This window comes from Camelus bactrianus, chromosome 10 (assembly GCF_048773025.1).
Source record: "Camelus bactrianus isolate YW-2024 breed Bactrian camel chromosome 10, ASM4877302v1, whole genome shotgun sequence".
Lineage (NCBI taxonomy): Eukaryota > Metazoa > Chordata > Mammalia > Artiodactyla > Camelidae > Camelus > Camelus bactrianus.
In genome coordinates, this window is record NC_133548.1 from 35,470,465 (window position 1) to 35,493,182 (window position 22,718).

Here is a 22,718-nt window from a genome sequence, read left to right on the forward strand (position 1 = left end):
TACATCACTTTCCCCTGTCTCCTAAGTCCACAGTGGTTAAAAGCTGGGATGTTTGAGTGTCCTGGTTGTCGTGCGGAGCTTTGGGTAAATGGTATTCGATTCACCTCGTTTGCTCTCCTCCCAGCAGCAGTGGAAGCCTTTGCCCAGGTGCCGTGTCATTGAGAAGAAACACCCAGGGCTTCCAGTTTAAGCAGACCCAGCTGCTCACATTAATGGGAGCAAAATTTGCTCACAGGGTCAGAAGCAGCTTATTAATGGAACAAGGAATTGTTCGACTGTAGTTATTTTTGCAAGCTCCAGTGGTGAATTGTCCCTGGGACCTACCTGCAGCCACATCAGCGCAGAGGCTGCTCCCATGCTGGAAGACATTAGTAGTGTGATGTTGATTAAAAACAGTTTATGGGCAGTGACCAGAGAACTGTCCAGTGAGGTGGGATGGGCTGGGCTGGGTTAGGATGAGAGAGAGGGAGTAGACTGCTTTCCCTTCTCCATAGTCCTTCAGCCAGGGACTCTCAACCGCAGGTGACTTTGTCCCTCAGGGGACATTGGCAATGTCTGGAGACATGTTGGTTGTCACAACTGGGGGTGTGGTGGGTGTTACTGGCATCTAGTTGGTCCTATAATGCAAGGGCAGCCCCCACAGCAAAGAAATACCCAGCCCCAAATGTTAGTGGTGCTCTGATTGAGACATGCTGCCCAGGACGCCATCCCCAGTGGTAGGTGCTTAGCGAGGGCAATTTACATGGTGTCAGGATAACTACAGTTTGTCTGTTTGGGAATCTGGGATGCAGTCTCTGCCCTTCCCCTTCGGGAGTCTGGTGCCTGACTGCAATGCTCGCGATGGAAAAATACTTTTCTCTGTTACTCAGAGGCATTTGGAACGAGTCCAGGAGAACCTGTTCTAATCTGGGGAAGTTGGCAAAGTACCTGGGTCTTAGGCTGCATTCTAGAAACCTTCCCCAAGCTGTCTAATGTCCCTGATCGTTGTTCTTGGGCACTTCATGGGACTCCTGGGTGACTTTATCCAGGCTCGGTGACCTGCCGCTGTCTCCTTGGAGATTCATGATTTCCTGGCCAGAAGTGCTTGCAGTGAGAGCTGGATGGCAGATCTGAGTGCCTTACGAGTTGGGTGACCTTAGTCAAGTCACTTCACCTGCCTAGGCCTCAACTGCCTCAGCTCTCGGGGAGGAGATTAAAACCTACCTCTCTTCTGCATACAGCCGCTGTAGTGTTCAAATGAATGACTCTGTGAAAGATCCTATCTAACTGTACAGTGCTGCACATACATAAGTGGGGGTGCCTGTGGCTGGGATTGTGAGTATATTAAGGAGTTAGCAGTTGCTTTTAGAAAGATTTCTGCTTCAGCAGGGTCTGTGCAGGGCTTGAGAGGGCTCACGAGTTGGCCATGCTTGAGATCCAACTCTTGGTAGTCGAAGTTTCCTGACATCTTTTGCTGACATGTAGCCTGTCAAATGCCTGTTTTATATGATCAACAGTTTGGAAGTTCTTTATATCCTTACACGTAATTTCTCTGTTATAATCTCTGATCATGCTATTCTTCCTTCATGGTACTCACCCCAGTTTGTAATTGTGTACATCCAATTGCCTTCTTATTTGTTTGATGTCTAGACTGTAAATTCCATGAGAGCAGTATCTGTTTAGTTCACGGCTTTATCCCCAGCACATGGCACAGGCCCAGCACACAGTAGATGAATGAATAAGGAGAGAATCATGGGTTTGAAGTCAGACAGGCCGAGGTTTGAATCTCAGCTCTGCCAGCTTCCTGATCGTGTGGTTGTGGCAGCTCTACCCCTCTCTGTCACCACCGTAGTTCAGGCCACTGTCACCTCCTGCAGGATCCTGCAGGGGCCTCTGACTGGTGTCCCCATCTTCCCACATTCGCTCCCTCTCCCCTCCAGTCTGTTCTCCATACTTCAGTCAGAAGATCTTTTCAAACCCGTGTGTCACATTCCAGTGGCTTCCCACTGCTTTTACGATAAAGACACAATCCTTAGTGGTTACAGGCCAGGCGTGGTCTGCCCTCTGCCTGCCCTTCCAGCCCCATTTCTGACCACGCTAGTCCTTAATCTCTCTTTGACCTCTACTCTGGCCTTGGTACCTGGAATGCGTCCTTTATTTCCCACCATAGTGTCTCTGCAGCTGATGTTCCCTCCATTTGCCACACCTATCCCTGCTCTCCCTCTTCATTCTGACTTAGTTACATCCATTTTTTCCCCCCAGACCTCAACTTAGTCGTCACCTCCTCAGGGAGGCCTTTCCTTGCCATCCCTGACTAATCACTTTCCCTTTTACCTCTTCTCATGGCACTACAACCTCTCCTTCGTGCTATTTTCTGTAGGGTTCTTTAGCTCATTCCCCTCCCACCAGGCTGTAGGCTCCATCCCAGCAGGAGCCACGTCTGTTTTGCTCAGCATTGTAGCCTCAGTGCTTGGCAAAGTACTTGGCACATATGAGGTAGGTACTCAATGCATGTTGGACAAGTGAGTAAACCTAACTTCTCTGAACTTATTTCCTCATTTGGAAAATGGGGAAATACTGCTGACCTTGGATGAGGATTAAACGAGATGGTGTATTAAATCTGCCAGCATCCAGCACAGGATGGGTCTTGTGTCAGTTCAGTACACATTAGCTTCCTCTGCCCTTTGAAACTCTGGAGCAATCAGGTCAGATGCCCCATATCTTCTCTTTTGAGCTGAAGTCTCTATGAGGCTGGATATGAATGTCTCTGGATTGGTAACAGGTTAACTCAGGACTCTCCTGGTGAGCTCAGAAAGATCAATGCTTCCAAATGCTAAGTGCCGGGTTGTTGGTGACTTAGAATTTCAAGGGGAATAATTTACACAAGCTCCAGACCTTAATGTGGAATTGGTCAGAATGTTTAGCATCCGGTCTCTTTGGGGATGCTGGAAGCTTACGTTGGGCCTTGCAGTATCCCAAAGCAAGCAGCCTTGTGGTCTCACAAAGGCTGTGGATGTTGAGAAAATGGGCCCAGATACAGAGTTCTTGAAGTTCTTCACTCTCTCCATTGTCACCTTAAAAAGTCCTGAAGTCTTGTAAGTTTTACAGAATCAGAAATGAAAAGAGAAACTTCCTCACTTTGCAAATGAGAAAACTGAAACAAAGAGGAGAGAAAGTGCCTTCATGGCAGCTTTGAGGCTGGACATCCAGTTGTAGTTTTCAGCAAAATTTCCCCTTCTATCACTGTCCTCTTGGTTCTTGGTTATGTCCTTTTAGTTGAGATTTTTTTCTTTTGTTTCTGTAAAGTGGGGAATTGCATGGCATGTGCAGAAGGGCCCAGCTCTTAGCCACTCTCCTTTCTTCAAGTACCACAGACCAAGAAATGTTTTATTGCATTTGACGTCTAAGCATTAGTGAAATCCAAGCCCAGTCATTGATTCACACTAAACTGAGTTTATAAATATACCTAATGCTGATTTTTCTGTTTTGGGGCCAAGATCCTTTCCAGAATAGGGTGCCAGTGTATATTATCTTCTTTGGGACCATGTGTCATGAAACCTCAACTGAGCTCAGGGAGACTTCTGACCTCATAGGCTCTATTTAAAGCAGGTGCTTTGGAATTCATGATGTTTGTGCTTTAGAACTTTGAAAACCCAAAGGTTGAAAGTCAATCAAAACCAAAGAACTCTTTTGAAGTCGATGGTTTATGCCTATTACTAAAGTCATTAATTTTTATCCTAGAATCCTTAGAACATCAGGAATGGATGAGATCTTAGAGCTCATCTGACCCGACTCCCTCAGATTAGAGGTGGAGAAACTGAGAACTGAAGAAGGCGAATCACAGGGAGTGATGGAAGGAGGGAGGACAGAACTCAGGTCTTGTGGCCTTGGTCCAGGTCTCTTCCCACCTTGTCACTTTCTCTCCAGAGATGAAGAGGAGATGTGGATGACTTAACTACTCAAACCTAGCGACTTGAACCAGGAATAATAGTTCCTTCTGTACATGAAATTCTGCTTCAGGAAAACACTGATTCTTACTTGAAATGTGTAGCCATAGGCTCCCTTAATGGATTTGCATGTGGAGTAGAAACTAGGAGATGGTGCCCCAGGACCGAGGGTCTGGAGGCTGTTCCAGGATTCATAGAAGCAGCTGCATTTCCATTTATGATAATACAACAGCGATCATAGCTCTCATGGACCACGTTTATCACTGTGAAGTGTTTTTACCTCCATTTTCTCGTGTGGAGGTGTTAAGATGGGTGTTAGTATCTTTGCTTCCTAAACAAGTCCCTAACTGGTTAACTACTCTGCCCTGGTTCACACAGATGGGCAGAGCTAAAACTCGAGCCTGGTCTATTGTCCCCAAGCTTGCTACTCTAATTCCAAGCTGTGTGTATCTCAGAGTACTCTAGTTCATTAACTATATTTTGTTTACTCTTCAAAGAAGTGTCTTTCTCCAACTTTTCCCAGTGATTTTCCCCAAGCAGTAAGGAAGAAAATCTTGATTATCCTTGATCCTTTTTCAGGTGTTTATGGAACACTTACCTAGATGTATATAGCACTGTGCTACAGACTACAAGGAAACATGAAATCTGGAACTATCTTCAGGAAGTTTATAGTTGGATGAACATATGAAATATTAGTAGAAGAATTTTATAAATATGGCAATGAGCCAGAGGAGTGGCCCAAACGCTGAAGGCCCTAGCGCTTCAGGGGAAGGAGGTCTGTGTGAGTGAGGATGGTCAGGGAAGGGTGTGAAGTCCTTTGGGAAAGTCCCATTTTAATAAGTAGAGAGTTTGGGACTTGATTCTGTTGCTCTCTTTGTCCTCTGGCAAGAACAAAACTCTCTGGTCCCCTTCTTCCCTTCTGGGCAATAGGAGATTGTGGCCATAATGATATCCAAGGGCCACTGCAGCTCTGACTTTCCATCCTGTAACAATAAATAAATAAAACTGGCCTAAGGAAATTATCATGGATGCATTGGAAAATTAAGTATGATGCCGTCTATGGTGGCCTGATTTATAATGACAAAAACAAATACTTGGAAACAAATGAAATTATAGGGAGATTGGTTAAGTTAATTATGGCACAACTGTATATTGGAATATGTAGCCATTAAATAGAATGTTGTAGAAGGATATTTAATGCAGAGGAATATGCACATGATATGCTAAGTAAAAAGAGAAGATTATAATACATTACTATACTACAACTTCTAATTTGTTTTTTTTTCCCAAAAGAATGTTTGCATAGAAAAGACTAGAAGGAAATATGACAGAATATTATCCTTGATTGGTAGGATTATGAGTGAATTTTATTTTCTTTTACATTTTCTATGCTGAATATGTAATTTGCAGCCTGATTATATCCAGAAATGTTAATGAATAAACTTTCTTGCCCCTCAGGGCAGGGAGCTGGCCCCATTGCTTCTTGTGTATGTGCCCTTGACAAATCACTTCCAGGGGCCTCAGCTGTGAGGTCGCATGGAAAAGAGGCAAGAGACTGTAGAAAAAGGCAAGAAAGCAGGGATCTATTTTTGGCTCAGTCATGAGTCAGCTTTGTGACCTCAAGCAAGTCCCTCTTGAACATCCCTGAGCCTTGGTTTCCTCATCTGAAGAGGGGAGTTGGAGGTCACAGAAGGTCCTGTGTGCTCCGAAATATGCTCATTCCTAAAGATTGAGAATTTCTCAACTTTCTTGGAACCAGCTCAGAGGCCTCATTGGTTCCTTGAGCCTGGCATCCTTTCTTCCTCTCCTGTTCCTCTGCAGATGGGCTCAGCCCGCTAGCTGTAAACTGATTTCTCCTGCTCCAGAGTTCAGGGTGGGATTGAATGCAGCTGAGTGGTAGGGCTCTGAGCTGCGAGGGTGTAGTAACAGCAGGACACCACTAGAGAGAAGCATTGCTTGATTACCTCCCCCTTTCTCACTGTCCTGTCTGCTCTGCAGGTGAAGAGTGGCCTTGATTTGCCTCGATTTGGTTTCAAATTCTAGACTTTTAGATTTAAAAGGACTTTGAAGATCATCCAGCAGGACTCAGTTATGCTGCAGATGTGAGATAATAGAGGCCAGAAAAGGCAAGTGACCTACTTAAAGTCACACAGCTTTTTTAGGATCTGCACTGTAGATTTAGAAGAAGGCTGCAGACTGGGCTGAGAGTGATCAGTTGAGGGTGGACAGTTCCCATGATTATGCTGGAGTCTGAGGGATCTGCCTGTTTTGCCTGGTAAAGGGATACACCTTTACCCAGATCCTCTGGCCAGGTGCTGAGAGGCCTGGAGGTAGAGAAGAAAAGATAGAACTGGACCCTGAGAAGCAGTGTATGGTGGGGGAGTCTCATGCAAACACATGATGCTGCCCCTGTGTGTCTTCCTGTCCCTCTGTCACCCTATGGTGGTCTACCTAGCCTAGGCTCTAGGCTGTGGTGGTGCTTGGAGACTGGTTTACGGAAGACCTGCAGGTGTCCTTGTGAATGATGCCCTCCTAGGACAGGAGGGGCCCTGGCCACCTCCAGTTTATTTCCAGTGAATTTCTGCAAGTAGTGCTTACATGTTCACACGCCCTATCTTACTATTTCTTCAGGTTTGCAAGGAATCCTGACCGTTTGTTTCCCATCTTCCAAAGGTTTTGTTTCCTTGGCCCTGGGCTGGCATTACTTTTGGTTTTCAGGGTGCCCACCAGCCCTAAGCATTGCGGTAACGCAGAACTGTGTGCTCTTCTGGGAGCCAGGCAGCTGTGCGACCTTGGGCAGGTTACTTCCTCTTTTTGGACAAGGAGGTCAGGCTCTCAGCCACAGCTGCGTCATCTCTGCTAGAGAGATGAAGTTCTGGTGTTATTTTTGGTTTTGTTTGGCAATGAATACCCATTGATCTGTAGTCCAGAGGAGTGCAGTGTGTGTCCAGCTGAAGCAGAAGCAAGATTCACCCTCTGAAGTAGGTGCATTAGAATAAGGGGCTTGTTGGGGACCTGGCCAAAGCCTAGTGCAGCTGGGCCTAGAGGGCCACCAGATGGCAGCAGTGGGCAGGCAGGCAGCCTTGAGGGGTAAGCCAATAGGGCCAGCATCCAGAGTCAGATTTAGCGGGGTCAGAGCTGAAATGACCCCAGAGGTCACAGGCCCAGAGAGAGGGGGTGCTACCTAAGTTCTCACTGTGAGTTAATACCTGATTATCTCCTTACTTGTTAGAAGAACTGAGATGGGTTTGGCCTTTAGCTGGCTGTCCCACAGGAAGAGCCAGGAGGCAAGGGCCTGGGCCCTGGGCCCTGGGCCCTGGGCCAGTTAGCCACGGGTGGGAAGAGAAAGGGACAGCAGTTAACTGTGCCTTGATCCCGGTTTCTTTGAGCCTCTGGTCCTAATGATTTCCACCCTCCCACCTGCAGTAAGGGCAGCGTCCATTGTCTTTTCTGCTCCCCTCCTGTCTGCCCAGTCCTTCTCTAATTCAGGGTCCTCCCATCAGGCTGTGCCATGATGGAATCTTCATTAAGGGTCATCTCAGAACCCTGCAGATGGGCAGGCCCAGGGCCTTGCCAGAGGCACATTGCAGTAAGTTAGCACAACTGGTTGAACAGAAATTTTTTTTTTGAATTTCCATGGGGGTCAGAGTAGGGCAGGGAACCAGTCTTTGCCAAGCACTTACCATATACTGGGTACTCTGATAGCTGCTGCCATTTATATAAACCTCATAATCCTCTGAGGTAGGGTTTGTTTCCTTTGAAGTCCAATGAGGAAATTGAGGCTCAGAGAGGCTGAGTGGCTTGTCTAAAGTAACACAGCTAGTTAAGCCAAGGAGACACTTGAACCATGCTTTGTTTGATGTCAAAGGTCATAACTCATTTCATTTCCTCACGCCACCTCCCCACAAAGTGACTGCGGTGGAAATGTAGCAGGTGACTCCCAGGCTATAGAGCAGGGAGGAACAAATATTTTCCCCACTTCTTTGGAGAAAGCTTGTGGGGCAGTAGTGGTGGTGGGCTGCGGCGGGGAGGAGGCCTTTGAAGCAGTAAAGGGCAGGATTTAGGGAGTAGGTCACAGAGCGGTGTCTGGTGGTGGAGAGCCTTCTGAGAAGAGGGCAGACACCTTTCCTCTGTGTGTCGGTACCCCAGCAGCGCCCTCTGCCAGGAGTGCTCTTCTCCCTGATCCCTTTGTAGCTGCTGCCACACTTCCATCGCTTTCTGCCCACTGCTACCACTCATAGAGGCCCTCCCTGCCCACACCCCCACCATGGGAAACAGCCACCTCCCCCTGTCTCGGACACACTATTCCCTGCCTGGCTTTATTTCCACTAGAGCAGTTTTCACTGCCTGAAGCCATAGTATCATTATTTATTTACTTATTTGTCATCGCTCTCCCCTCAGTGGGAGCGAGCCCCACAGAATTAGGGGCTTGGTAAGTTTTACTCCCCCAGGTCTCCCCGGCTTAGAAGAAGGGCTCAGTGAGGCTCAGCTGCATGAAGTGGCTGGGGCTCAGATGTGGGAGCTACACCATTTTCATTTTCAGGAGACCAGCCTGTGGCCCTGCCTTCTTCACACTGTCTTGGAGATGCTCGGGGCAGAGAGAGTTCAGCTCCCTGAGGCTGCCGGTGATGCCTGGTGCCCCCGGGTTGGAGGGCCAGCTCTCCCCCTGCATGTCTGCACAGCCTCACCTTGGGGCCTCGGCTGCCCCATCTGTCCACAGCGGGTCAGGGCATCAGCCACGTGGTGAGCTCACAGGATGGTTCTGGGAGGTCCCTGGCAAAAGGGCCGAGTTTCCATTCAAAGAACCCTCCTCCTCTTTCCTGGTGGGGATTGATTTGTTCCAGGAGCTCTCTGAAAATGAGCATTAAGTGACTGGCCTGTAATTGCACCATCATTTTTAGGTTCTTGACAGATGGCTCTGTGCTTGCCCTTTCTCAGGGGACCTTGCCTGTCTCACGGGAACTCTCAATAATCATAGTGACAGCCAGTGCCTTTAAGTGCTCTCGGATGTGTGCCAAGATGAATGCGGCCCATTTTGAGGAATATTGGATCAGCTTTTTCCTAATCTAAGAGTGACTTTTTACCTTAGGAGGAAGACTGATGCGGCCAAGAGTCCTGAAGAGCCAGCTTCAAACTCTAATTTGGCTGCCTGTTGGCTGTGTGATCTTGGGCAAATCATTTAACCTCTCTGGGCCTGAATTTCCTCATCTGTTAAATGAGCAACATAATCCCTAATTTGGCTGCCTTGCGGGGACATAGTATGCCATTCACTCATACACATATTCCTTCATCCTTTCACTGTTATTCAGCAAGTATTTCTTGAATAGGCTTAGGTGAGGGAGGGCATTCCAGGCAGAAGGAATCATGGAAACAAAGGTATAGAAGTGGAAACTGCACCCTGTTGTAGTTTTGTGTAACATGGGGCCAGATAGAATCAGAAGGGACTGGAAATACTCAAGAAAAACAGGCATGGGTCCTTATTGAGGCTTTATTCTGTGAGCAGTGGGAGGAGCAGCTGCAGGTTTCCGTGGCAGGGGGTGAAGGGTTTGGGGGTGGAGGGCTGGGGGTGTGGGGGGTGTGGGGTGGTAAATATGAACAAGGAAGGAAGGGCGCTGCCTCAGGGTGGCTCTGACAGGCTGCTTTCTGCTCAGGTCTCTCTGTGGCTGATTTTGAGGTACTCCGGATTCCCTGAGGGGGCCTCTCCCTGGTGAGCTGGGTGACCACTAGAAAGCATGAGACTGGTGGGGACTGGAGTTACCTGGCTCGTTGGCCTGCCCTTTCGGGGGCCGTCTCGGGCCACAGGAAGATCATGTTGCCTTCCATCTTGAAGCATTTCTTAAAAGCCCGAAGATCAGCTGCTTCAGGGTGTCCCCACTCCTCCCTGAGGACACAGAGGGTGTGGGGAAGTGTTACCCCGTTTATCAAGGATGTACTATGTGCGTTTTGCCAGGGCTTCACAAAATCAAATCTACTTAATCCTTACACAAAGTTTACCGAGCAAGGGTCCCTCCCATTTTATGTATGAGGAAACTGGGGAGAGGTTATGAGACACGGACCCACCTAGTTACTTGGCCTTACCTTGCTCAGTGTGGAATGGAGGCCAGGGCGTCACCATGTCAACTCGAAGGTGTTTTGAGAATCAAGTAAGATCCTGGAATGTGAAAGCACTTTGTACACTGAAAATTGCTGTGTGCACAGGCAGTGGGTAGTTGACAGTACTGCTTCCCAACGGAACTATCTGAGGTTTGCTTGGGCCTCTCTTGCCTGGGTGATAAAAGGTTCTAACCTCTGGTTTCTTCTCTGTGCACCTTCCTCCAGCCCACCCCCAGGTCAGGGGCTCCACTCAACACTTTGCTCCTTTAGCCCACAAATATGAAGGCACTGCTCTTCGTCAGAAAATTAACCCTGCAGTACCACATTAACAACAAAGTAAGCTTACCTGTTTGCCATTTTGGTGAAAACAAGTAAGAAGTCATGGAATTTTAATGCTGGAAGGGACCGTCTCATCCTTATTTGAAATCTGAGGAAACAGAAGCCCAGGAAGACAGTCCCACAGCCAATGGACGCAGAGCCAGGATTAGAACCCAGGGGCCCCTGACCCAGGGCCTTTCCACTGCCTCGCAGCGCCCCTCCTAAGAAAGACTTCAAGTGCTTCGCTTCCTTTGTGGAGGAAGAATCCAGTTTAATAAATTTCATTACACCAGGCCGTTTATGTAACAGGGCTGTTTCCGGGTCCTGGCAGATGGTCCATAGTAACAGTGCTTTGCTGATTTGGTTGGAGCTGATCCTATGAAAGGAAAAATCCTATGTTAGCAGATGCCTTTCCCAGTCCCTGGCTGTGGAAAAGTCAGCCTCTCCAAGGAAGGCACTGTAGCATTGGTGCTCACCGTCTGGGACTCAGTGTGAACACCACAGAGGTCATCTTAAACCGGGTCAGGTTTTTACATTGGTGACTTGGAATTTCTTGGCAGGTGGGGTGCTTGTAAAGGATGTTTCTTCTGGGGCCTGAGGGACAGATGGGAGCAGGGAGCAGAGTGGGAGGGAGCTCAGATGTGGAAGAGAAAGACAGGCTGTCCCACTGTGGATCTGGCCTGGGGGCCCTTCACCCCACGGGGTCTTGAACCTCCAGATGAGCAGCTGGAATGTACCTGCAGTGCTTGTCACACCACCCACCAGCCTTGACAGTGATTCCCAAGCCTCCCTGGCCCCTTTCATTGAAATTACTGGGACCTCAAGACTCCTGATTATCTTCTCTTTCCTGGCGGTTGCTTGATCGTAACAGGTTCTCCTTATGGCCTCTTCTGGCAATGCTCCTTACTGCCGCTGCTTGATGCCAGTGGCAAGTCCCCAGACCACTGACAGTGGGTGGACGTCACTTCCACGGACTCTTTCTGACCTCGTTGTGCTGCTGAGTTCTCACCCTTGCAGGGTCCTCACACTTGGGGGTAGGGGAGGTCCCCCCACCTGTGAGGGTAGTTCTCTTAGGTCCCACCCCTCCTAAAGAACCTGGGAGAGTTCCCAGGGGTAGAGTTAGAAGAAACTTGAGAAACACCATCCAGAGACATGTCCCAAGACGTTCTCACTGGTTGGTCACAAACTGACCTCCCAGGACAGGCTCCCTCTCCTCCTTGTGCCTGCCCCTGGGTGAATTATTTGCCTACCCAAAGATCAGGGGCAACCACTGTCTGCTTGAAGATCTTAATCTGGGCCTCCCATTAACTGAAAACCAGTTTCTCTTCAGAAGCCAAGGATGCAGATAGTATTGTGGGATCTCTTGGAGTTTTGGAGGTGGGACCCTGGCTTCCTAACATAACAGCTTCAATATCGTGGTAAGCTTTACAGGATGTACTGGCTCCAGGAAATGGTTAGTCTCTGCTTCTGCTGGGCCTCAGGATGGTCTGCAGGGGGTGCTGTGTTCCCACAGCCAGGTGCTGGGATTTTACCGAAGGGACTCAAGCAGCGCCTCTCTGCAGGCCCGGGCGTGCTGGGGAACTGCGGCTTTCCCTTGGCTGTGCCCCGTCTCCCAAGTCTCATTCCCAGCTCCAGCCTCCAGCTCAGGCACTGTGAGTCATCGTCATCAGTGGAAAACTCGGCCTCACCAACAGCTGGGCGCAGTGCTTGGCCTTTTTTCTTCTTCTTTTTTTGTAACTTCACAGAGATGGAAACTGCTGATGATCTTTTGCTAAAGACAGTAGCTAAAGATGAAGTCCAGGGCTGGGGATGGCATTTCTAGGTAGGGACCAGGAGAGCCCTGAGGAGGTGGGGGTGGGCTGTGTGTCTTTCAATTACCCCATCCTGGGCCTTCCAAGAAGCCATGTTAGGGAGGCAGGCAGTGAGGGGCCGTGCAGACCTCACCTGTCTGTTGTTTTCTGCCACGGAGCCCAGGAAGCTTAGCTGATGCAGGTGGCAATGGAAGCTTTGAGAGATTGACTGGGATTTTTCTAGAAGAAGTTGTGGGTAGAATGTACTAGAAGTCAGAGTGACCTGGGTTCTAGTCTTGCTTTGCTTCTAACCCACTATTTGACCTTGGGTAGTTCGGTGACTTTCCTTACCGGGCTGCGCTTTTCCCGGCTGAAGAAGATGGTGGGGTTAGAGTACTCTGAGGTCCCTTCCTGCTCTGATGGTCTGTGCGTCTGAACTGAATGTAAAATTTTGAGCCTTGGTCCCATAATCATCTTGAGCATCTGAGACCTTTAACTGTTTCTCCAGGTGAGCAGTGCTCACTGCATAAGGGGAATCACATGGGTACGATTCCTACTCTCCAAGAACTTCCCATCTTCCTCCCTCTTCTCCCCCAGCGAGGCCGTGGGCCGTCTACTGGGAAGCAGGAAACTGGGATTCTCCTTGTGGCTCTGCCAAAATATGCTGTGTGTCCTTGGGCAAATCCCTCACCTTCTTCAGCCTTGTTTTCATTTTCCCTAAAATCAAGTATTAGACTCACTTCTTGGCTTCAACTCCCCCTACTCCCTCCTGCTTCCCTCCCCACCCCACCCCCACCCCCAGCCTCCTAGCTTTTCTGCAGGGTGTGATTCTTAGCTGCAGAAGCCCTGGGGTATAGTTTCCTTCCTTGCTGGGAGGGAGAGAAGCAAGATTATTTTTTTAATTACGCAGCTAAGATTAGGCAGCAATCTACATTTTAAAATGTTATTAATAAGAGTCTAAAAGTGTGCGAAGAAGCTTTGGAGTTTGAATGTGAAATGAGTTGAGAAACATCTGCAGAGGTACTGGCCTCCATCAGGGATTATTTTTCCTCTGGGTGCCAAGTTGCTGCTAGGTGTGACTAGCAGCCTGACATGCCACTTGGCCTCTGGAGGTGCAGGAAGCCCGAGCACTCGGCCAGAGCAGTCCCTCAGAGGAGGGGCTCACGGTCCAGCCATGATTGTCTGCAAACTGGCTTTAGAGAAAGTGATTGTCATGATATTACGAGCATCTCTATTTAGAGTTTATAAAGTGCTTTCCTGTTTATTGTCTCCCTTTTCATCAAAGTCCTGAGAGGTGGTTAGAGCAAGTCTCATTGCCCCTTCTTGACTTGGTTGAGGTCTCTTAAGTGTAAGATTCTTCCTTTCGGAAAGGTGTGCTATGGAGGGAAAGCCCCAGACTGGAAGCGGGACTGGAGCCTCCACCTCCCTCACCAGCTTTGCCTGCCCCCTTTCCCTACTTTATATTTTTCTACAGCACTTAATGTCATTTCCCATGGAATATGTTTTATGTGTTTTTTGTCAGTTGTCTGTATTCCTCACAGTAGAATGTAAGCTTCACCAAGGAAGGGAATTGCATCTGTTTCATTCACTGCTGTGGCCCCAGCACCTGGGACAGCATCTGGTGTGTGGAAAGTTCAGTAACTATTTGTTGAATATTGCGGATGCCTGGCTCTGTTTCTGAGTAGTCTGCCTGACTTGGAAGAGTTATTTATTTGCTTCAGTTTTGTTTTCTTTTTGGGGAGTTGGGTGGGATGGTCTCTGACTTCCCGGGTGGCATATAAAAGTCTGTGGTAAGAGCAATGTCTGTAACTGTTTTTTCTTTCATCAGTGAGCACCTGCTGTGGGTCAGGCCCTGTGCTAGGTGCTGTGAGGAATTCAGACAGAATAAGGCAGGAACACTCTTCTCCACCCTTTAGTCTATATGATAATTCTATGTGTCACCTTGACTGGGCCATGCGTGCCCAGATATTTGGTAAGCATTACTCTGGGTGTTTCAGTGAGGGTGTTTTTGGAGGAGATTAACATTTACATCGGTAAACTGAGTACAGCATATTGCCCTCCCTGATGTGGGTGGGCCTCCTCCAATCAGTTGAAGGCCTGAAGAGAACAAAAGGCCAACCCTCCCTGAGTTAGAGAGGATTCTCCTGCTTGACAGCCTTTGAACTGAGACCATAGCTCTGCAGATTTTGGACTTGCCAGCTTCCACAATCATGTGAGCCCAATTCCTTATAATAAGTCTTGCTCTGTTGAAGCTTTTGGTTCTGTTTCTCTCAAGGAGAACCTTGGCTAATACAGTGGACAATGTAAGGCATGTCATCAACTGATCTTATATTTGGCAGCATAGAATAGTTGTTGGAACAGGGGTACAAGTACCATGCCAGTAGCTCTGAAGGCAGGCATGGCTTGTTCTGACTAGGGGATCATGGAATGCTTTAGGAGGCAGTGGCATTTGAGCCAGGTCCTGAAGGGTGAGAAGGAGTTCTGCAGGTGAAACAAGCAGGCCAACAAGCAATACAGGCTGGGGCACAGCATGACCCAGGGGCCTGGGAGGAGGGAGGTGGAGCATGCCCTTAGTAGAGGGGTAGTCATCCAGCACTTTGGGAACACAGGTGTTTGGAGGGAGGGACTTGTGGAAGGCAAGGGAGCTAAGCACACCGAACAGTCTAGGACTGGGGCCTCCTAAGATGTCCTCACCAGGTTTGGAGAAGAAACCATTCCTCCCTGCTTTTGTCTGGGAAGCCCCAACCCTGCGTGATGTAGACGTCCTGCAGCTGGTCTAGGGGCTGGCTCCTCAGGTGCAGTCTGTCTTGCCTTCTCTCACCAGTGCCTCCAATTTGACGGCGAATAAAGTCAGTGGTGAAAACAGAGCAGCCGTGTGGAGTACCTGGTGTGTCTTGGGACTCTGGTCTTTGTTGTTCAGGCGGAGGACGAAGCTCACCTTGTGAGCTGGCCGGCTGTCTTTGTGCCCTTTGGCCCACACACATATACCTGTGACTCTGAACAACCTCTGGAAGTCCTTGGGAATGTTCACTTTTGAAGAGGCTGTGGGAGCCAGTGAAGAGTGGAGCTGGGGTCATGCAGGCTGGTGCATCCTCTGCAGGGCAGTGACTGGGAGCACTGACTGTGGGCAGCTGTAGGCTCTGAGCCCGGGGTTTTGTCTCTCTCTATGCTTTCCTCACCTGTAATTTTAGGATTATAGTAATATCTTCTCATGAGGTGTTTCTGTGGATTAAATGGGACAATCCATGTAAAGAGTTAGGTGTGAAGTAAGTGCTCTCAAAATATTAACTGTTGTTGTTATTATTGTTGATATTATTATCATAATCACCATCATTACTGCAGCTTTGCCACTTACTAGCTGTGTGATCTTAAGCAAGTCATTTAACTTTTGTGACCTGTTTCTTTTTCTGTAAAATGAGGTTCACACTAATCATTCAGAGTTGATTAAATTATATAACTAATTGGTAGTGCCTGTAAAATAGAGTTTTACATAGAGTCAGCTCTCAATAAATTCTTCCCAGCCCGTCATGTTTTTGTTCACTCTCTTTGCAGGCTGCTGCTTCTCTTTTTAGTTGGACAGCTCATGTTTGGAAATTTTATTCCTGTATTAACTAAAAAAATTCCAAACCTTTTGTTGTATGATATCGTTCATGATACGGCTTTGGAGACTTGGGAAATTTTACCAAAAAAATCCCCAGGATATAGAGCTAAATTCCTAGTTTAAAAAATTGTTAACCATATTAGTGGTCTTTGGTATTAGATAGATATTTTATTTGAAGACTCTGGTTTGGCATTCCAAAGGTGCCAAAAAATTAGATAACACACTATTCATTCTGACACTGAAGGTTTTCAGACATCATTAGTAAAGTTTAGACCAGGAAGATGCCTTAAAGATCATCCCTTCGAGCCCTCTTATTGCATGGATGGTGAAAGTTGGCCCCTAGAGGAGAAGGGACATTTTCAAAGTCATGTAGCCCAGGAGAGAAGCCAGGATTAGGATCCAGGTCTTATGAGTTTCCGGTCAAATCTTCCTCTCTTCTCCAACTCATTTCATCTGTCTTCTGCATTGCTCTCATCTACTCTCTTCCTTTATTCCCCTAGTTTAAATGTATCGTGTCATGTGATGCAATGTGCCAGATACTATACTCAAATCTACAAAAATCCCAAAATCTGGTGGTGAAGGCTTCAGTGCTCTTCCTCTTCTTTATCAGTAGAGTCATTGGTAGGTGAGAGTTGGCAGAGAAGATTTGACAAATTTGTAGAACCTGGGGTGGAATGATGGAAATCTTTGGTAAGGCTGAGGTGTTCAGTTTGGGAGGATGACAGCCATAGTGGCTGACATTTACTGTTTTGTGTCATGCACTTTATGCAAAAGTAACCGTGCAACAGCCCTACAAGAGTGGTGTTATTATTCCCATTTTTCAGGTGTTGAGTAATTTGCTCAAGGTTATAGAGCCAGCAAGTGATCAAGTTTAGTAGTGGTGAGCAAAAAGTAGGTAGATAGAGATGGTTAGACTGTTCATTTGTTCATTCAGGCAACATATTTTATTGAGCATCTACTTTGTGCTGGGTGTTTTTCTAGGATACAGGGGTGAGCAAAAACTGTCCCTGCAGTCATAAAGCTGACTCTGGAGAAAGAGACAGCCTTTAATCAACAGTCCTCCTGATGAGTGTACATTTATAAACTGAGATAGGTGCTCCCAAGAGGAGGAACACAGTTCTCTGAGATCATTGCACAGAAGAATCTGATCTGGGTTGAGACTAAGCAGAGTTGAAGAGTGAGTAGGAGGTGACTAGGTGAATGGGATCACAGATGGAGGAGACAGCAGGGACAGAGGGAAGTAGCGTAGAGGCCTTGAGGAGGAGCGGGATGGCACATCTAAGCACAGGAAGCAGCCCCATGTGCCTGTGTCCAGCACCCTAGCTGTGAGCTCTTTCCCGTCTCTCCTCCTTGAATGGGGAGACTAAACTAGGTGACTCTTGGGCAGTTAGTTCTGTGTTCAAAGTCCTTGGTTATTACCATCAAGTGCCTTTTATATAAAGTCCTTGTCAACATGGCAGAACAAAGGATGGGTTTACAGAAATGAGGTTCTTAGACTCTAAGGACTTAGAATTAATAACCTTGAGAGTAAGTGGTATTTATAAACAGATATATTATAAGTATAACTCATAGGTACAGAGTGGCTTCCTTCTCATATGTGTGTGTGGCTGTGGATGTTTGTATATTCCAGAAGGCTTTATACCATCCTGGAGCATCCAAGGTGGGAGAGACTGAAGAGGTTATATGGCCTTTTCTCTGCCTGACCCATGGGATTCTTTTTATAACAACCACTTCTATTTGCTTACTCCAGCTTGATATCTTCAGTGACATTCTGTTCCCTTCTGGGACAGATTATGCTAAGACAATATGGGTGTTCCTTACATTACTCTGTAATCTGTCCTCTTGTCACCTTCAGGGCCCCTTTCCCCGGAACAGGGAAGAAATTCCCCTTCCCTGAGGAGTCCAAATGCTGCTGGAGCAGCTTCTCACTGTGCCTGTGGCTGTGGCTACAGAACCTCCTTTACCAGCATCCCAGGCAGCCCTCTGGATGGTACAGGAAGCTGGCTCTGTGACTATTTCCCAACCACCCACCATCCTGAGTCTCCTCTGACCCCAGAGCACCCCAGGCCTTTGTACCTCGTCGTCTTTCTCCTCATTCACTCCCTTGTTATTTGTATTTGACTGTTTGATGTTTGCAAAAGGCCCTAGAAGAGTTAGATCATTTGGTAACGAGATAACACTGCAGGATTCCCACCAGCGGAACCCCTAATCTAGTGTCTCTGCCCCTTTGTTTCCTTTAATGGCACCACCACCTTCGTACTAACCTTGAAATCCTGAAATCTTAGAGTGCTGTTTATCTCCTCCTGTTCCTTTTCTCTCACATTGAATGGGGTGCCAAGCCTTGCAGATTCTTACCCATCACTGCCCCCCACCCCCGCCCCATGACTTCAACACTAGCTTCAGCTGATGCATTTTAGGCTTGTGTCATTGTAGCGGCTTCTCTCCTTCCTTCCTTTCTTCCCTTTTCACCTACTCCTACTGTGACTTATCCCCTCTCCCCACTCCAAGAACCTTCTCCCCATCAGTAAGATGGGGCTGGTAAGAGCACCTATCTCACGAGGTTGTTGGAAGGGGTAAACAGGATACTGCATAGAGAAGGCTTAGAACAGTATATAGAGAATTCCTACAACAGAATGCTCAGGCACATAGTAGGTGCTTTGGAAGGTAGTGTTAGCCATGAGTATTATTATTCCTGGCCCCCTCCAGTCCTTTGCCAAATGTACCATCTCAAAACATTCATTTCATCAGGCCTCACCCCTGCCCAGAAGTCTGCAGTCTCCCTGTGGTCCATTTAGCAGTAGACCCTATCATGAGCATGCAAGATGAATTGCCAAGGTGTGGGAAGAGAAATTTCTGACTTCTTTTATATGTTTTTATCTCATTCTTTTAAATTTTCTACTTTTGGATTATGTTTTACACTATAGTTTTGAATTAGGGTAACTTTATAATTCACAGATGTGTATAATGCAAGTATGTACTTCAGTAAACAAATATACATATATTGGTGGTATGTTAAAAAATGTTTTGCTGATAAGGGAGTGCAACCAAACGAGTATGGAAGTTCTGGTCCAGACCCCAAGCCTGGTGTTTCCCTGTAGTGGCCCCAGACTGGCATCCTGGACTCGCCTCCACCTCCCTGACTTGTGACCCTCACTCCCTCCACCTGCCCCACCTTGTACCTTTGGATTTCTGCCATTGCTTAGCCCTCTTCACACTTCTGGAACATTCTCCCTGATCTTCTCATTTTCTTCTTCTATCTAGAAGTTCAGTTAATACTACTTGTTCCATCAAGCCTGCCAGGACACTTCCAGCTTGGAATGCTCCCTCCACGCTCCTTAGATATTCTTTGTCAGTACCACTCACCTGGCCTCGTGGTTTTCTTGGTTGCATTGGGATCCTTGGCCATGTATGTTTCTTGGCTCCCTTGTTATTCTATGTTAATTCTCTCATGGACGTGCCTTTAAATTATATTTTACTTTATTTTGTGCTATTTGTCATTTCTCCCATTTATCTGGAGACTCATACCTATACTTGTTGGATGATATTAATATATCTATTTTTTATCACAGTAATATATAATTATTTATTCCAAGGAAAAGATTAGCTTGTTGCCTTTGGGATCTAAATATCCTTGGATTTGAAAGCATGCTTCAGGTGAGGCAGACATTTATCTATAGTGCACTAATGAAGATCTTTTGTATGTGGATTCACTGTATTCCTTTACTACAAGTGACCTAAAATTATAATCCTTCTGTTTAACGCCTTTATTTCAGTGCTTATAGTTCTGAGTTCTGCATGGTCTCCTGGGAAGGAGGCTGTTCTAGCGAGACAGCTGGATGGTACACAGAACATATCCATTTAATCTGAGTTCCCCTCCTCCTCAAACACTGTAAGAATAGCTGTTTCATCAGCCAGGTTTCATCAGCAGCTGTGCAATCATTGGCTCTGCCGTTGGTCTTGGAATCAGAAGACAGAGGTTTAAATCTTGCTTTTACCACCTGTTGGTTTCTTGAACTTGATCAAATCATTTAACCTCTCAAGTTGTCTAGTGTCATCTATAAAATAAACTTAATAATCTATTTGTCACAGAATTTGTATGAAAATTTTTTGGGATCTAGTGTCTATAAATGTGCTGGGCACCTGGGAGGTGGTCAGCAAAGGAAAGATAGAAGAGTCTCTTCTGTCCCCCATGAGCCTTCTAATGCAGAGTGTATATGGGGGAGAAACAGACAAACAGCTTCAGGGTATATACCTACGTGGCTGAACAAACTTAGGCTGGAGCCCGAAGGCTGGTCATGTGGTCAGCCTCGTTGTCTCTGATAAAATGTCTGTGGCCTCCCCAGGGAGCAGGAAGATTAATTAATTAATCTTTGTAAAGTGCTTTAAAGGTGGGAAGTGCTACATAAGTGGAATGGTTGAATTGCTGTTGGAAAGGTAATCGTGGTAGCACCATATTCTGGCAGTCTTGAACGTCAAAACAATCAATAGCAGAGAAAGTTCTAAGATGTTTTACTTGATGAGAAAGGATTCATTGTTGGGGGTTGTGATAACCCAATTCTTTCTGTAGTCCTGCAGATAGCAACTTGCCCGTTCTTCCCAACAGAGGAATGCTAGTGTCCTTTAAGAGGTAACAGCGTCATCCTCTGGCTTCTTGGGCACCTCCTTGCTAAGACAGTCTGGTTGTAAATCCCAGTCAGCTCAAGTAGAAGGACAGTTTGCCAGGTTGGGGTGCTTTGTGGGTCCTGGGCATGTGGGCTTTTTTGTTCTAATCCTACAGAAGTGAAGGAAGAGTGTTTAGAGGTCATGCCGTGTTGTGGACGAGTGTGAATAACCAACGCAGAGTGGTACCGTGGGCTAGTAGAAGGAGATGTGGCTTAGCTGGTCACTTCTCTGAACCTTAATTTTCTCTCTTGTTAAAGGATCATAGTAGTGAGGAGTACAGTAACAAAGGCGGCTCACAGGAGGGAGGGTTCACCCATTCTGTGGAGAATTAAGGAGTCAAGAAGTGGTTTTGCAGAACCGGTGGCCCATGAGCTGGACTCTAAAAGTTGAGGCATGGTTGGTCAGATGAATAATGTAAAGGCATCCACGGCAAATGGTCAGCACACATGAGCCATGAAAACCACATCTGAATGGACCCACTCTCTGTTCTTGTAATACACCTGGCAGCCCATGGGTTGCCCAGACTTTGTTCCCTCTTTGAGGAAGCCTGGAAGTCACTTCCATTGAACTTCTTGGTATCCACACTGGTGTCCGTGTGCAGGCTGGTCCTGAGAACTGTGTCCCCGCAGAGCCCTGGATCCCTTCAGAATCCTGACATTTCCCCCATGAGTCTGGTTGTTTTTAGCTGACGCTATAAACCATATGTTGAATATGGGGCCAGATGAAGCTTTGATACTAAACACAGAGTATGTAGTAGATTTGTCTAGAATTTAATATGCGTTACTTGGTGTTTTGTCTCTCTTTGTTAAAATAAACATGTATAAAGAATTTATACAGCGCACATGGTTATGCATATTTATTGCAGAGACTCTGTTAATAATCTATGCCTCATCAGATTTTGCATTTCTGTTGAAATAACAAATGCGCCACTTGGTATAACTGAGTAAGTTTGGTGGATTCTCTCTTATCTGTGAGAAGAAAGGCCATTTCTTTTTTCCAAATTTCATTTTCTTTAGTCATCTTTAGCACTGGCCAGCTTCCCAGGTGGTGCATCTAGGGGACTGAATGCTTTTCTAGCTCTAAATGATTTTGTCTTTTTCTCCTTCTCTCACTCCCTTCCCTCTAGCACACATAGACACTTGCATTTGGGACTATTAGAATTGCTCCTCTGGGTAAGAGCATAGTCTCTGAAAGGTTCTCTATGTTACATGGAGGGGAAAACACATGAAACTGGCCCTTAATTGAGCTCAGAGTAAGGCCCTGAGAGATTGTGGCCTGGGGCAAGTCAGGAGCCTGGGGAAGTTCTAGGTGGCTGGTGGCTGGTGGGGGTTCTGGATTGCGTGAGAGGGAGGAGACCCTGAGAACGGACGTTATCTGTCCCTGAAGAGTACAGGGAGGGAAGAGGGTGGGTGGGCTGTATAGCATGGTCAGAGTGTTCTCTGTGGCCGTGTCCACACCTGCTAAAGTGCAGGAGCACAGGCTATAGAAGCAGCCTTGGTTGGAATCCAGCTTTGGCAGTCACCACTTGTTTGATCCTGGTCAAGTCATGCACATCACCTCTCTGAACCTCAGTTCCCACATCTGTAAACATGTGGGTACGCGTGCTTTCTTTACAGGAAGATAGGAAGGCTCCCGCTATGTGGTATTGGTACTAAAATGAATGTTCACACTTTCTCTTGGAATTCTTTGCTTACCCATGGGAGCACAGCTGTGGAATGTAGCCTTCATTCAAATAATGTTTGTTTCTAGAAACTGGCAAGGTGTTTACCTGGGGCCGAGCAGACTATGGTCAACTAGGGAGGACATTGGAGTCTCATGAAGGCTGGAAACTGGAGAAGCAGGATTCATCCCTCCCTTGCTCCAGGACCTCGAAGAGCACGCCTTCGCCTCTGCATTGCTTAACGGGAGCAACTGAGGTAGGAAGTGACCTCTTTCCACAGAGGTGATGCGTCTCTTTTCCTTGTCTTTCAGGGGAGTGTTCACTGAAGACCTACTGTGTGCTTATAGTCCAGGCCATACTGTGGGCTCCACGCAGGAGCCTGAAAGTTCCTTGCCTCAAGTTGCTTGTGCTTTAATCTGGTAGAAAAGGCAGTTACCTGGATACCTGTGCCACAAAGCAGACTGTGTGTGACTCTTTCAGAGATTCTGGGGCCTATGGGTCCACTTCAAAGAGTGAGAGATGAGTTCAGGGTACAGGGATTGGGTTGGGCTTCCAGAGGGACACGGCTTTGAGCTGTGCCTTAAAGGAGGGGTGAGACTTGAGTAGGAGTCCAACTGTACGGGAGGAGAGGACTTCCAGGTGGGCACAGCAGCTGGAGCAGAGTTGAG

The 22,718-nt window shown here is 47.1% G+C and overlaps 1 protein-coding gene across 9 annotated transcripts in view; it reads left to right on the plus strand.

Moving 5' to 3' along the window:
- SERGEF (secretion regulating guanine nucleotide exchange factor) overlaps positions 1-22,718 on the plus strand; it is a 200,615-nt gene that overhangs the window by 26,080 nt on the left and 151,817 nt on the right. For all 9 annotated transcript variants that reach the window (XR_012509668.1, XR_012509669.1, XR_012509670.1 and 6 more), the window contains one exon: positions 22,140-22,306. Coding sequence is in view for 6 of the 9 variants with exons in the window: in XM_010964793.2 (XP_010963095.1) it covers positions 22,140-22,306 (167 nt within the window). In the remaining 3 variants the exon portion in view is untranslated. The remainder of the gene's footprint in view (positions 1-22,139; positions 22,307-22,718) is intronic.